The following is a 16,989-nucleotide window of genomic DNA, read 5'->3' as shown; positions in this document are numbered from 1 at the left end:
CGGTGGTAGTTTAGGAGTTGTTGGAGGTCAAGGATAGTCAGGGGGTGGGAGTAGCTGGGGTGTTAGGGATAAAGTTTACCTTCAACTTTAGTGGATATAGTGGTAGTCAAGGGGTTGGGTATTGTTGGGGTATAGTGGGTGTTCTGGGCAGTAGTCAGAGGTGGGTGGGTAGTCATAGGTGAGGAGGGTCGTAGGGGGTGGGAGTGTAATGGCAGGTAGTTATGGTGAGGGTATTCACGGAGCCTGGAGGTAGTCAGGTCAGGGGAGGAAGTTGGGCAATCTGGGAGTAGTCATGGGGTCAGGGATGTTGTGGGAGGGGGGGTCCAGTGGGGAATTGTGATGTCAGTAGAATAGTGACCCTTCAACTAGAACTTGTTTTAAACTTTCTAATGTTTCCTGGATAACTATTCTGCTAATTGAGTCAGAACCATCCAAAGTCTCTGATTCTAATTCAAAGTTTTGGAGAGTTCCAGATACTGGATAATTGACTAATGGAATTTGAAACTTCCCGGGCAATTCCTGTGGAGTCCTTGTGTTGGGGCGTTCAGGGGGGGGGGGGGGGGGGTCCCCAGTGCATCTTCCAGGCTACCTCCAGGGAATGACCATCTGGAGAGAGGAAGATCTGGTTCTGACTGTCGATGTGTCTGTCTGTCTTTCCCTCCATGTCAGTAAGGATTAATGATGTCAAAATGCTGGTCCAGACTCCCCAGAAATTGGGAGTTAGGGGCCATAATACTGTTGGAATTATCTTAATACCTTTCATGAAATAAAACACCACGTTCCCCATGAAATAACTCCTCTGAGGCTGGTGTCCCTACGCCAAATTTAAATTTATTTGCATAATAAGCAACACTCAGACTGGTACTTCCTCATACAGGATATAAACCTGGAGTTCCAGTAACCCTGAAACTCCACTTTATGTACACATGCAGGCCTCTTTGGCTGGACAAGCCATTACTGCCTTAATCTGGGAACTCATATTCTAAGAGGTCCACACTGTGGGCCTCATTAAAGTCATTACATACCTCCCCCTCTAGGTTGAAGGAACCTCAACAGGTTGTTCGCCTTGAAAGCTTCATGAGGTGTTTAAGTGCCGGGTCTGGTTTCTCAAGCTCTGCGTCTGATGTTGGTGGGGTGTAGTGAATCGGTGCCCGTCTCTTGCATCTAGAACGTCGAGGCACGGGTTCACTCCCTTGAATGAACAAAGAACAATACAGCACAGGAACAGGCCCTTCGGCCCTCCAAGCCTGCGCCGCTCATGTGCCCAACTGGACCATTCGTTTGTATGCCTCTATTCCCAGTCTGTTCGTGTAGCTATCTAGATAAGTCTTAAACGATCCCAGCATGTCCGCCTCAATCACCTTGCTTGGCAGTGCATTCCAGGCCCCCACCACCCTCTGTGTAAAATACGTCCCCCTGACATCTGTGTTGAACCTTGCCCCCTTCACCTTGAACCCGTGACCCCTTGTGTTCGTCACCTCTGACCTGGGAAAAAGATTCCCACTGTTCACCCTATCTATGCCCTTCATAATTTTATACACCTCTATTAGGTCGTCTCTCACCTCCGTCTTTCCAGGGAGAACAACCCCAGTTTACCCAATCTCTCCTCATAGCTAAGACCCTCCATACCAGGCAACATCCTGGTAAACCTTTTCTGTACTCACTCCAAAGCCTCCACGTCCTTCTGGTAGGGAGTAGACTCGGCTACGTCCACCGTGTCTATTTCAGACTCAACGATTGCAATGACTGGAAACGGAGAGTGGGAGCTGGCAGAGCCTCAAAGTCTTTCTGAGGCTCCGGTCGTGCTGAACTTTGTTTGTTCCTGAACGGTCCAGGTGTTTTCTCAGGATGGCATCCTCTATATGAAACTGATCCCATCCTTGTCGCCACTGAAATAACTCCGAAGCCGGCGTCCCTTCACCAACTTTAAATTTATTTATATAGTAAGCAATACTCAGACAGGTACTTCCTCATACAGAGTATAAACCTGGAGTTCCAGTAACACTGACACTTAGGTACATGTGCAGGACTCCTTGACTGGACAAGCCATTACTGTCTTAATCTGGGAGCTCGTATTCTAAGATGTCCACACCGTGGGCCTCATTATAGTCATAACATCCCACGGATGGTTTCTGAAGAGCATGGTATGTAAGGAAGCAACTGAACCAATGGAACAGGCTCTTTGATTCTCCTTTGATTCATGTAAGGTTTGCACTTTCGAATCATGGCAGCCTCTTCACTGCTGGAATTGCTGTCCATCTGAGTCTGCCACCTAAACCTACAATCGACTCCAACGTTATCCTAAGGAAGCATTCTAGTGGAATAAATCCATCGTATATTGTTAGCTTACCTATTGGGTGGTATTGATAATAGGTGTATCTACTGATAACAAACAGCATAGAAAGACTCAATGAAGCATTTCTAAAATGAAGTAATAAAATTTCAATTTTGTCCCTTCTGATGGGTCTTTCTAACTTGTTGATTTGGGTCAATGTTAGATGGTAATGAGGCTGGTTGATTTGTATGGTAGATAACAAGTAGCACTATTGGAGAAAGCAGTAAGGCAAGTTGATGGTCTTATATTGCATTGATCTTCACACTTATAATTACATTCATAAATCTGAACTTGTCAGCTAATCTTTTTAGGAGTGTCCTTGTGCTGCACTTCAGCTAAAAGTACAGACAGAAGTGGGCCGGTGTACAAAATGTATGCTTGTTCGTTACTATTTTATGAAACTGAAAATAAACAAAACAGCCAGACTAAGAAATCTTTGCCTTGGTTACATTAACTGCTTCTGATTCTTAAAAGTTCTGTTCAGCTAACCAAATAATGTGTAAAGTTCAGATGTTAAACTTGGCCCACAACCAGGATTGGTGTGGGGATTGGGGGCAATAGGGAGTTGTGATGAGGGGTGATAGGAAGAAGCATCAATTTTGATTCCTGTAAACAAGGCCCAGGAAATAAAATCTGTTAACTTGATCACTCCAGTGGCCTCAGTGGTTTGTTGCCATCTTCAAGTTGAAATTGTCCCTTAAATAGCTAGATTCCTATTGCCATAATGAGAGAATAGAATAAACAGCCTTTTAGAAAGGAAGGAAAAAAACAGACTGGCATTTATATGATGCCTTTCATTATATCAGGGTGTCCCAAAGTGCATTACAGCCAATTAAATACTATTGGAAGCCTGTTCTTTATTCAGTTATGGGATTTGGGCATCACTGGTAACGTCTGCATTTATTGCTCATCCCTAATTATTCTTGAAAAGTGGTGAAATTTGAATCGTTACAGTTCATGTAATGCAAGTTCATCCACATTGCTGCTGGTATTAAGTTTCAGGCCTTTGATGTAGCAATGATGAAGGAACAGTGATATATTTCCAAATCAGGCTGGTGGTCTGACAGATGTCTCACCCACCAGTCAGAGAACCGACAGAGGCCCCTTATCAGTTCCCTGGGATGGCCCGGTAAAATCAAGTGTCTTTCAAGTACTTCAGTACTCTGACTCTTTTACACTCTTGAGGTCCCCGGCGGTGGAAGTCTTGACCACCAAGAGCTGCTGGACAATCAGCCTGACAACTCCTCATTGCCGCCAGCACCAGCAAGAGCGGTGACAACTGGCAGCAATGTACTGGCAGCTGCAGATTGCTGACCTTGGTCTAGTCAGGGAGAATGAGAGAATAATTGACCTGAGTTATAGGGAACTAGTTACACCGGGGCATCGGGAGGAAGACACGTGGGTCACAGTTAGGAGGAGTATAGGTCAGAAGGGTAATGTACCAGAGAGTACTCCAGTGGCTGTCTCTCATAATAGGAAGGGCTCGGCGACAGGTGTGAGAGGGGAGGGGAGTGAGCAATTAGTGGAGGGGTCACCTGTGGTTGTCCCACTCCAAAACAAGTATATTGTTTTGGATAGTGGGGAGGAGGATGACTCTCCAGGGGTAAGCCACAGTGACCAGGTCACTGGCACAGAGTCAGGCTCTGTGGCCCGGAAAGGAAAGAGAGGGGTTAGGAGAGCAATAGTGGTGGGGGATGCGTTGGTTAGAGGCACGGACAGGCGATTCTGTGGGTGCGAACGGGACTCCAGGATGGTAGACTGCCTACCTGGTGCTGGGGTAATGGATGTCACCAAGCGGATAGGAGGCATCTTAAAAGGGGAAGATAAAGAAACGGATGTCATTGTACACATTGGTGCAAATGACGTAGTTAGGAAGAGCAGGGGGATCCTACGAGAGCAATTCAGGGAGTTGGGAAATAGACTAAAAAGTAGGGCCTCCAGGGTGGCCATCTCTGGGCTGCTCCCAATGCCTCGTGCCAGTGAGGCTAAGAATAGGGAGTTAGTACAATTGAATGCTTGGCTAAAGGACTGGTCCAGGAGGGAGGGCTTCATTTTCCTAGATCAATGGGAAGTTTTCAGGAGAGGATGGCACCTGTACAAGAAGGATGGGTCACAACTAAGTTGGAAGGGCACGAATATCCTGCCTGGGAGTTTTGCTAGTGCAGTTCGGGGGGGTTTAAACTAGTATGGCAGGGGGGTGGGGATCAAAATATTAGGTCTACAAGTGTAGAGGCTGGGGACGAGCTTGGGGCTGGGACAAGGCTGGCAAAGAAGAAGAGCACTCTGGGGGAGGATGACCTCACTGGGCCTGGAGGTCTGGAGTGCTTATACTTCAATGCAAGGAGCGTAGCAGGTAAGACAGGGCCTTAATGCTCATGAAGAATTTGGATGTGGTTGCGGTGACAGAGACTTGGTTGAAAGAGGGACAGGACTGGCAGCTGAATATTCCGGGGTACAAGTGTTTTAGGCGAGACAGAGGAGGGGCCAAAAGAGGTGGGGGAGTAGCAGTATTAGTTGGAGAGCATATTACAGCGGTGCAGAGGGAGGACAATTCAGAGGGGTCGTGTAACGAGTCACTCTGGGTGGAGCTTAGAAACAGGAAGGGCGCAGTCACTATGTTGGGGGTATACTACAGGCCCCCCAACAGCCCAAGGGAAGTGGAAGAACGGATATGTCAGGAGACACTGGATAGGTGCAGGAAAAATAGGGTTGTTGTAGTGGGAGACTTCAATTTCCCTGGTATAGACTGGAAATCGCTGAGAGCTGGGACTCTGAATGGGGAGGAATTTGTAAAATGCGTACAGGAGGGTTCTTTGGAACAATATGTAGATAGCCCGACTGGAGAGGGGGCTCTCCTGGACCTCGTACTGGGGAATGAGCCCGGTCAGGTCTTCAAAGTTTCGGTAGGGGAACATGTGGCAAATAGTGACCACAATTCTGTTAGCTTTAGGATAGTGATGGAAAAGGATGAGTGGTGTCCCAAGGGTAAGGTGTTGGATTGGGGGAAGGCTAACTTTAGTGGGATTAGGCAGAAATTGGCAGCTCTTGATTGGGAGAGGCTGTTTGAGGGTAAATCCACATCTGGCATGTGGGAGTCTTTTAAGGAACAGTGGTTAGGGCTACAGGACAGGCATGTGCCTGTAAAAAAGAAGGATAGGAAGGGTAGGATTCGAGAACCGTGGATAACCAGGGAAATTGAGGGACTGGTCAAAAAGAAAAGAGAGGCGTATGTTAGGTCCAGGCAGCTATAAATGGAGGGAGCTCTGGAGGAGTACAAAGAAAGTAGGAAAGAACTCAAATGGGGAATTAGAAGGGCAAAAAGGGGTCACAAAATGTCCTTGGCAGACAGGATTAAGGAGAATCCCAAGGCATTTTATTCATAGGGTTGTCAGGGAAAAAATCGGACCTCTCAGGGATAAAAGTGGGGAATTATGCTTGGAGCCCAAAGAAGTAGGGGAGATCCTAAATGAATACTTTGCGTCAGTATTCACAAAGGAGAGGGATGTGTTGACTGAGAGTGTCTCGGAGGGGAGTGTTGAACCGTTGGAGAAAATCTCCATTACAAGGGAGGAAGTGTTAGGTTTGTTAGAGAATATAAAGACTGACAAATCCCCAGGGCCTGATGAAATCTATCCAAGGCTGCTCAGGGAGACGAGAGATGAAATCGTTGGGCCTCTGACACAAATCTTTGTCTCGTCACTGGACGCAGGTGAGGTCTAATGTGGTCCCGTTATTTAAGAAGGGTAGGAAGGATAACCCGGGTAATTATAGGCCGGTGAGCTTGACGTCCGTGGTGGGAAAGTTGTTGGAGAAGATTCTTAGAGATAGGATGTATGCGCATTTAGAAAGGAATAAACTCATTAACGATAGTCAGCATGGTTTTGTGAGAGGGAGGTCATGCCTCACTAACCTGGTGGAGCTTTTTGAAGAGGTGACCAGAATGGTTGACGAGGGAAGGGATGTCGTCTATATGGACTTTAGTAAAGCGTTTGACAAAGTCCCTCATGGTAGGCTGGTGAAAAAGGTTGGATCCCATGGGATAAAGGGGGAGGGGGAGGTGGCTAGATGGGTGGAGAACTGGCGTGGTCACAGAAGACAGAGGGTGGTAGTGGAAGGGTCTTTTTCCGGCTGGAGGCCTGTGACTAGTGGTGTTCCGCAGGGCTCTGTACTGGGACCTCTGCTGTTTGTGATTTATATAAACGATCTGGAAGAAGGTGTAACTGGGGTGATCAGTAAGTTTGCGGACGACACAAAATTGGCAGGACTTGCAGATAGTGAGGAGCATTGTCAGTCATCTAGACCATATTCGTATTCCATTACAATCCTGCTACAGAAGGATATAGATAGGCTGGAAATTTGGGCAAAGAAATGGCAGATGGAGTTCAATCCTGATAAATGCGAAGTGATGCATTTTGGTAGAAATAATGTAGGGAGGATCTATACGATAAATGGCGGAACCATAAAGGGTGTAGATACGCAGTGGGACCTGGGTGTGCAAGTCCACAGATCCTTGAAGGTGACGTCACAGGTGGAGAAGGTGGTGAAGAAGGCATATGGCATGCTTGCCTTTATAGGACGGGGCATAGAGTATAAAAGTTGGGGTCTGATGTTGCAGATGTATAGAACGTTGGTTCGGCCGCATTTGGAATACTGCGTCCAGTTCTGGTCGCCACACTACCAGAAGGACGTGGAGGCTTTGGAGAGAGTACAGAGGAGGTTTACCAGGATGTTGCCTGGTATGGAGGGGCTTAGTTATGAGGAGAGATTGGGTAAACTGGGGTTGTTCTCCCTGGAAAGACGGAGGATGAGGGGAGACTTAATAGAGGTGTATAAAATTATGAAAGGCATAGATAGGGTGAACGGTGGGAAGCTTTCCCCCAGGTCGGTGGTGACGTTCACGAGGAGTCATAGGTTCAAGGTGAAGGGGGGGAGGTTTAACACAGATATCAGAAGGACATATTTTACACAGAGGGTGGTGGGGGCCTGGAATGCGCTGCCAGGCAAGATGGTGGAGGTGGACACACTGGGAACATTTAAGACTTATCTAGACAGCCATATGAACGGAGTGGGAATGGAGGGATACAAAAGAATGGTCTAGTTTGGACCACGGAGCGGCACGGGCTTGGAGGGCTGAAGGGCCTGTTCCTGTGCTGTATTGTTCTTTGTTCTTTGTACCCAACAGCAGTCCAGGAGCATCGTGCAACCACTGGCCAAAGGTGAGTGAAGGCAGAGTGGGGCTTGCATGGTAGAGGGGGAAGGAGGTGAGTATGGTTGCGGGATGGGGGGCGTGTGGGAATCAATGGCCTTCCCAACACCCAGAGCACGGGATGGGTATTAGTGGCCTTCCCAACACCAGTCCTCTAATTAGATACAGAGTGGCTGAAGAATGTGCGGCCTTCCCAGGGGTGTTGGAAAGCCACGTAACACCTGTTTAATCCCTGAGCCACCATTAAATTGTGAGGGTCCAGGGTTAATGGATGTCAATTGGCTTATTAATGAGCTAATTGGCATCCTACCACCAGCAGATAGGAATCCAGCAGCAGTCTCTCCCAGTCTCTGATGTAATCAGGGGAGGTTTTGCAGCCATTAGGAGACTGACATGGGGTCCCTTCTGCAAATAAGTGTGCTCAGCCACAATGTTTTCCACCATAACAGGCTGCATAAAATCTAGCCGAGTGTGTGACATGGATGGGAACTTGAAGGTGGTTGTGTAATCATGCACCTGCAGCCCTTGTCTTTCAGGACAGCAGGAACCATGGGATTGGGTGGTTCTGTTGAAGAGCCTTGGGGAGTTGCTGGGGTGCTTCTTGTAGATACCTCACACTGCTGTCAATGTGCACAGGAGGGTGTGAACGTTCAAGATGCCAAATCAAGCAGGCTGTTTTATTTTGGATGGCATTGAGCTTTGAGTATTGCTGGAGTTGCACCCATGCAGGCGTGGCAAGTATTCCATTACAATCCTGACATTCTGTCTTGTAAGTCAGTGGAAAAGTGCTGGCGAATGTGGAAGTGAGCCATTGGCCACAAAACGTTCAGCCTCGGACCTCCTCCTGTGGTCACAGTATTCATTTGGCTGGTCCAGTTAAGTTTCTGGTCATGGCCCACATGATTTTGATGATGGGGAATTCAGTGATGGTATTTCTTTTTTAATTCTTTCATGGGATGTGGACATCTCTGGCTAGGCCATTATTTATTGCCCAACCCTAATTGCCCACGAGAAGAGCTGGTGATCCAGCTTCTTGAACTGCTGCAGTCCCTGTGGTGTAGGTACACCCTCATTAATGTTAAGGAGGGAGTTCCAGGGTTTTGATCTAGTGACAGTGAAGTAACAACAGATGATATGATTCCAAATCAGGATGATGTCTAAGGCAAAATACTGTGGATGCTGGAATCTAAAACGAAACCAGAAAATGCTGGAGAAACTCACCAGGTCTGACAGCATTTGTGGAGAACACAGAGCCAATGTCGGTTCTATTCTGTCTCCACAGATGCTGTCAGACCTGCTGAGTTTCTCCAGCATTATCTGTTTTTGTTTCAGGATGATGTCTGTTTTGCAGGGGAACTTGAACTTGCATGTGGTGGTATACCCATGCATATGCTGCCTTGTCCTGTTTGTTGGTAGAGGTCATGGGTCTGGAAGGTGCTCTCAAAGGAACTTTGATGAGTTGGTGCAGTGCATCTTGTAGATGGTACAGTGCTGTCACTGTGCATTGGTGGTGTGGTGGATGGGATGCTAATCTAGTAGACTGTGTTCTGGATGGAGTTGAGTTTCTTGAGCTTTTTCAGTTGGAGCTGCAATCACCCAAGCAAGTGGAGAATGTATTAGATTCTGTTATTGGGGATGGTCATTGCTACTTACCACTTATCAGCCCAAGTCTGAATCTTGTTGAGGTCTTGATGCACATGGACACGAACTACTTCATATCTGAGGAGTCACGAATGGTGCTTAACATTGTGCAATTGTGCGAACATCCCCACTTCTGACCTTATGATGAAGGGAGGGTCATTGACTAAGCAGCTGGGGATGGTTGGGCCTAGGATACTACCCTGAGGAACTCCTGCAGTGATGTCCTGGAATTGAGATGTTTGACCATCAACCACCACAGCCATCTTCCTTTGTGCCATATATGACTCTAGCCAATGGAGAGTCTACTCCTTGATTCCCATTGACTCCAGTTTTGCGAGGGCTCCTTGATGCCACACACAGTCAAAAATGCTGCCTTAATATCAAGGGCAGTCACTCTCACCTTACCTCTAGAATTCAGCTCTCATGTCAATGTTTAAATCAAAACTGTAATGAGGTCAGGTGCTGAGTGGTCCTAGTGGAATTCGAACTGAGTGTCCATGAGCAGGTTATTGCAGAGTAAGTATTGCTTGATAGTACTGTGGATGACCCCTTCAACACTTTGCTGGTGATCAAGAGTAGACTGAAGGGGCAATAACTGGCTGGGTTGGATTTGTCCTGATTTTTAAGCATAGGAAATAACTGGGCAATTTTCCAAGTTGCCAGTATTGCAGACTGGCAAGTTCTGTGCTCTTGCTCCCAGCTTACAAGCAAAAACTGAAGCAGGAGAATCCATCAAAGAGTCGTGCAATGTTGGTCTGAGGAATCAGATGATCTTCCACGGTGCTGCTTGGAGTCAGTGGACTGGTCAGTATTTAAAAACTCTGCGACCAGCCTGAACGAGTACGCCACTACAGTAACTGACTTCATTAGTAAGTGTGTGGAAGACTGTGTGCCAAAGAAGCAAATCCGTGTGTTCCTCAACCAGAAACCATGGATGAACAAGGACATCCACTGCTTGCTGAAGTCCAGGTCTGAGGCGTTCAAGTCAGGCGTCACTGACCTATACAAGAAAGCCAGATACGACCTAAGGAGATCCATCAAAGACACCAAAAGACAATACCATACCAAGCTAGAGTCCCAGGCTAGCCACACCGACACCTGCCAACTATGGCAAGGTCTGCAAGACATAACAGGCTACAAGATGAAGGCATGTAAAATTGCTGGCTCCAACGCACCCCTCCCTGATGAGCTCAATGCATTCTATGTCCGTTTTGAGCAAGAGGTCAGCGAGAGCATGCCCTCCACCCTGGAAGCCCTGGATGAACCTGTATCTGGGGTCACCATTGCAGATATCAGAGCAGCTTTCTTGAAGGTCAACCCACGGAAAGCAACTGGCCCAGATGGGGTACTCGGACATGCACTCAGATCCTGTGTGGATCAGCTGGTGAGGGTATTCACAGACATCTTCAACCTCTCTTTACAACAACCTGAGGTCCCTATCTGCTTCAAGAAGACGACCATCATCCCGGTACCTAAGAAAAACCAAGCAGTGTGCCTTAATGACTATCAGCCGGTGGCTCTGACATCCATCATTATGAAGTGCTTCGAAAGGTTAGTCATGGCACGAATCAATTCCAGCCTCCCAGACTACCTGGATCCAGTACAGTTTGCCTACCACCGCAACAGGTCCACAGCAGACATCATTTCCCTGGCCCTGCACTCAACCCTGGAACGCCTAGATAACAAGGACACCTACGTCAGACTCCTATTTATTGACTATAGCTCAGCCTTCAACACTATTATTCCCCTGAAACTCATCTCCAAACTCCGTGGCCTGCACCTCGGCACCTCCCTCTGTGACTGGATCCTGAACTTCCTAACCCACAGACCACAATCAGTAAGGATAGGCAACAACACCTCCTTCATGATCATCCTCAACACCGGTGCCCCATAAGGCTGTGTTCTCAGCCCCTTACTATACTCCTTATACACCCATGACTGCGCGGCCAAATTCCCCTCCAATTCGATTTTCAACTTTGCTGACGACACCTCCATAGTGGGTCAGATCTCAAACAATGACGAGACAGAGTACAGGAATGAGATAGAGAATCTGGTCAACTGGTGTGGTGACAATAATCTCTCCCTCAATGTCAACAAAACGAAGGAGATTGTCATCGACTTCAGGAAGTGTAAAGGAGAACATGCCCCTGTCTACATCAATGGTGTCGAAATAGAAAGGGTCAAGAGCTTCAAGTTTTTTGGTGTCCAGATCACCAACAATCTGTCCTGATCCCCCCCCCCCCATGCCGACACTATAGTTAAGAAAGCCCACCAACGCCTCTACTTTCTCAGAAGACTAAGCAAATTTGGCATGTCAGCTATGACTCTCTCCAATTTTTACACCATAGAAAGCATTCTTTCCAGTTGTATCACAGCTTGGTATGGCTCCTGCTCTGTCCAAGACCGCAAGGAACTACAAAAGGTCATGAATGTAGCCTGATCCATCACACAAACCAACCTCCCATCTATTGACTTTGCCTCGGCAAAGCAGCCAGCATAATTAAGGACCCCACGCACCCCGGACATTCTCTCTTCCATCGGGAAAAAGATACAAAAGTCTGAGGTCACGTACCAACCGACTCAAGAACAGCTTCTTCCTTGCTGCTGTCAGACTTTTGAATGGACTTACCTTGCATTAAGTTGATCGTCCTCTACACCCTAGCTATGACTGTAACACTACATTCTGTACTCTCTCATTTCCTTCTCTATGAATGGTATGTTTTGTCTGTATAGTGCGCAAGAAACAATACTTTTCACTGTATGTTAATACATGTGGCAATAATAAATCAAATCAAAGATGTACTAGAATAGATTGGTTATAGGTGCCTAATGCCTAAAGATAATGGGGTGATACTCCCATCCCGCTACGCTAATTTTTTAGCACAGTGGGCCGGGAGATTCAAGCAGCGTGGGATCTGTGCCAGGTATCTTGCCCAAGCTGTGTCTCCCGGTGCCGCTTTTCCAGCGTCACATCCATGCCGGAAATTAGTGGGGAGCTGCATAAATTATTCAAGTAAGTATCACCATGCAATTTAAATATCAGTCCCGGGCCCGCTAGCCTCTCCCCCTCCTGCCAGGAGTATTTCACGCCTGCAGGGTTCACAGTAGCTCCGCACTTTTGGGGAGCTGGCGGCCCAACCCTGCTGGAGTGAAAGGGGGGAAATTGGGGCCCCCCAGAGGGTCAGGTGCCAGTAGGGTGCATCTTGGCAGTGCCAGTCTGGGACCCTTGGCATGGCTCAAGGGGCAAAGTGCCAATGCCCAGGGGGTACCTTGGCACTCACTGCCCATCGGGCATAGGGCAGTGCCGGGGGGGGGGGGCTGATGGGGGCAGGGCCTCTGGGGGTGATCTGTGGGGGTGGGGGGTCCTGCTGCCACTCTGCACTCGGGCTGAGTGACAGAGGGAGGGACACCAGCGATTGGGGCTGGCCATCAGGGTGAGGGGGTGCGTGCAGCCTGCTGGGGTGTCGGGGCAGGGGGTTGGCGCTGTGCGGGAGTTCCAAATTGTTCAGGGGGTGGGATATCGGGGCTGGGAGGGGCAGTCAAGGCTGGGCTCAGGCATGCTTGGGGGGCCAGTGGTCAAGCCATGGAGGGAGGGCAATATGGGGGTTGCTGTCACTGGCCAGCAATCGGGAAGCCAGCAGACAAGAGCCACTGCGCATGCACCGATCTTGGCACTGACGATCTGCGCATGTGCAGTGTCCCACTCAGTGCTATGCTGCCAGCCTCTCCGGTGGGAATACTGGGCCTCTGAATTTCAGCATGATTCCTGCAGTACACAGAGTGTGGGAGATTCTTTTTGAAACTCTCGCTGAAAAAATCAGCGGGATTTATTCCAGCTTTCACACAAATTCAACACTTAGAATTTTTCTGGGAGAATCCTGGCCAATGCCTTTGCCTGCCAACAGCTGGTGGTTAGACTCTCTCTTGTTGGGGATAGTCTTTGCTTGGCACCTGTTTGACACAAATATTACTTGCTGTTTATCAGTTGAATCCTGAATGTTGTCCAGCTCTTGCTGTGAGCAGGCATTCAGTGCTTCTTATCTGAGGAATTGCGAATGGAGCTGAACACTGCAAACATTAGCCGACATGCCTACTTCAGACCTTATGATGGAGAGAGTACCATTGATCTGGAGATAGTTGAGCTTAGGATCCTTCCCTGAGGAACTCCTACAGCAATGTCCTGGGGCTGAAATGCTTGGTCTCCACCAACCACAACAAGCTTCCTTTGTGTTGGGTTTGATTACAACCAGTAAAGAGCTTCCCTACTGATTCCCCTTAACTTCAATATTTCTCGAACTCCTTGGTGCTAAGCTCACTCAAATGCTGCCTGGGTGCCAAGGGCAGTCATTCTCAATTTACCTCTGAATTCAGCTCTTTTTGGACAAAGGTTTTTGGTCTCTGTTTGGACCAAGTCTGTACTGAGGCCTGGAAATGACTGGTCTTGGAAGAACTTAAACTGAGCAGTGGTAACTGGATGTTGGTGAGTAATGCTACTTGATGGCACTGTCAGAGACACTCTGGTGATGACTTTGGTGATGAAAAGTGTTTTTGAAGTGTAACTGTAATATGTTGTATTTAGGAAATAAGTTGATTAAATGCATGCCTGTCTAATTTGGCCAATTTAACTGTACAACTGTTTAAATTATGTGATGTGTGTTGTGAGTTTAGAGTAATTATGTCTTTATGTTTCTCAACAGCTCTAAAGACAGCATAGAAAAAGCATCATATTCAGATTGGCTAATTAACAACAGTATTGCTGAGCTTGTAGCTTCAACAGGTCTCCCAGTGAACATCAGTGATGCATATCAAGATCCACGGTTTGATGCTGAAGTGAGTAACCTTTAAACTAGATCTCAAAAAACAAATTCTCATGTTTTACGAGAATTAATTCTGTGAAATGCTGATCTCCATGATGCTACAGGGCTCCAATGTATAATCATGAGCCAATGGCTATGAAGTACAAATGAGAATCTACCTGCATTTAGAATGATACAAAGATGCCTCCCAAATACAGACTTGCTAGACCTACATTTTCACGGCTACGTTGCCTGAATGTCGCATTAAGCAGAGGAATGCAATTGACAAGAGGCAGGACTTGTCATCTATAGTCCTATAATGTACAATTGTTTGAAGTCAGATGATTGTAAATAATCATTAGTGGTGATGTCAGCTTACTGCCACAGAATCAATACAGGTCCACTGGGATAATTCCATACAATGTAATGTGTTACTAAAATATTTTCCATTACAATTTAAACAAAGAGGCCCATTAAAATCCCTTTAGGATGCTTCGAAATAAACCTTATTGTAAAGATTATAATGAGTATGATAACTTTGTCAAAGGCTTCTCACATATTCAGCATTTCATTCTTTGGCTGGAATTTGCCCGCAGCTGGGTTTCTCCAGTCCTGCTGCTGTGAACGGATTTTGGCTGAGCGCCAAATTCTCCATTCTCGCTGGCAGCCGTAGCAGGATGTGCGGGACCAGAGAATTCCGGCTTTTAACTTTTAAATAAAATAGTTGGTACCTTTATAGGGTTGAATGGAAGATTTTTGCCCCTGAAATGAAGCAGCCTACTCATGTATTCCCAGTTTTCAATGACAGAAAAATAATTATTGCAGGCTGTATGATTTGGGCTAACATCTATGTATCACATTTATTAAAAGTTAAAATTAAGTAGCAAAAGAACCCTCAGCACATTCTACTAAATTAGAACTTCAGTCCCCCATACTACACCATTTTTTGTGCTCATCAAGTGAGCAATGTTTACAGTGGAAAATGGAGCTCTTCCTGTTTCAGCCTTTCACCACCAAGCACTCATAGGTCAGATATATCAGCACAATAAAGCTCCTTCTATAGTGTGAACAACCTACTGTAGCCTCAGGCTGAGAAGAGCACCCTCTACTGCATCAATGTGACATTTTTCCCATTTCACACCTGCCATCCTGTGGCATCTGAGCGAGGCTGCCAATTAATACCAGGGTTTGTATTAAAGTCCATCCCCACAAGCAACTGAATTGAAATTGCCCAAACTAATTCTGTACAAAACCTTTGTAGCTAGACTCATCCATCAAACTGGACTGCATTTGAACCTGAAAAAAGAACTTGCATTTTATAACTTTTCATGACCTCAGGATGATTCAAAGTGCTTTACAACCAGTAAACTATTTTAAAATGTAGTCACTATTAATGGAGTGAAATGCAGCAGTCAATTGTTTTCACTGCAAGGTCTCACAAACTGTAATGAAATAATGACTAAATGATCCATTGGTGATGTTAGTTGAGGAATAACTTTTGGCCAGGATACCAGGTAAACTCCCCCATCTTCTTTGAATAGTGAAATAACATCTCTTACATCCACCTAAGGGAATAAAAGCTCCCTGGATATAATAGGCTTTTTTCTAACCCACTGTGCCACTCTGTTTATAACATTTAACTTACACTCCCTTGGTTCACAAACCACAGGTTGAATATCCTTTATCAATACATCCGAAAACCCAACATATCCAAAAATCAAACACCTTTTGAATGGCTATGCAGTTAATCTGTATGTTAATAAAGCAATGTAATATTATTTCACAGATGTAATAATTAAAAGGTAAGAAGTAGAGAGTGTGAGAATGGGCAAATTGAGCAAAACTTAGTATTTGCAGACTGTGGCTAGCCGAAGCTTATGCTGTTGTAAGGTAAGTAGTCCTAGGTTTACCATATATACAGTAGATCCAAAAATATCTGAATAATGACCCCAGTCAGCCCCAAGGGTTTCTGCTGAAGAATGCTCTACCTGTGATCTAATACACAACATTTCACAAACTCAATAAACTGAAAAATAAACCTGTATGTGAACTGAGATCACCCTATGAAGCCTTCATGTGTTCATTTCTACCATGCCAAAGCAAGAGCTGAAGAACTGGCAGAAAGCTACCAAACATATTTCCAAGATGGAGTTGTCAATAAATCCCTCATCATGAAAATCAGGCTACTTAATGCTCATCAGCCAAAAGGTACAATAATGCCTGGCTGACCTAAGTTTGACAACCTCATAATGGTTGTTAAATTCACACCTAATTCCATGTACCTTTATATTAAATTGACTAGTTTCAGAAGCCTATCTCCATAGAATCAGTAGAAAAACTTTCTAGAAATGAGCCTTGATCTTTCACAGGATTAACTTGGATGCATTACAGAAAGAGTTTAAAATCAATTCTATTTGTTTGTAATATATTAAAACATCTACTCCTCTGTATATATGTGTGCACAGACATGTCACAGTTGACTTGAATTCTACCATTTAAATTCCTCTGAGAGAATTTCTGGCTTGCAGATAGCTCATGCTTTAATGCAATTATGTGTAACTACAAAATACAATTCTCCATCACATTTAGATTGGAAGGCAAGCTATATTTGTTCTTTTTAAAATCAACTATTTAAAAATAAATTATTCCTCTTGCCCACCACTTCCTCTTGGTTTCTGCAGGTTGAAGCTGGGAGAACAGATGGATGACTTGCTCCCAGGTCCTATTAATGCTGCTTCCAATCAGAATTAGGAGATCTAAAAGGATGCATGTCACTGCAATAAAGGACTCAGTAGAAATGAGGAATAAAAGTTTCATAACACTATGGTACCAAACATTAGTGCAAAAAATAAAGTCCCACCAGACCCCACTACTTAGCATAGACAAAAATAATTTATCCCTGTCTATTACTTACCCAAAGAAGATTATAAACTAGTAAATGGCAGATAGCTTTCCTTTTTCTCCCCATGCACCCCCCCCCCCCCCCCCAGTACTTCAGCCGTAATTTTATA

The 16,989-nt window shown here is 45.9% G+C and overlaps 1 protein-coding gene across 1 annotated transcript in view; it reads left to right on the top strand.

Annotated features, from left to right (window-relative positions):
* Positions 1 to 16,989, top strand: part of pde11a (phosphodiesterase 11a) — a 362,109-nt gene that overhangs the window by 178,740 nt on the left and 166,380 nt on the right. The window contains exon 6 of the mRNA XM_078229219.1: positions 13,880 to 14,012. Within this exon, the coding sequence (XP_078085345.1) occupies positions 13,880 to 14,012 (133 nt within the window). The remainder of the gene's footprint in view (positions 1 to 13,879; positions 14,013 to 16,989) is intronic.

This window comes from Mustelus asterias, chromosome 14, assembly GCF_964213995.1.
Source record: "Mustelus asterias chromosome 14, sMusAst1.hap1.1, whole genome shotgun sequence".
NCBI lineage: Eukaryota > Metazoa > Chordata > Chondrichthyes > Carcharhiniformes > Triakidae > Mustelus > Mustelus asterias.
Note: the sequence above shows the minus strand (reverse complement) of the source record. Positions and strands in the feature narration are given on the sequence as shown.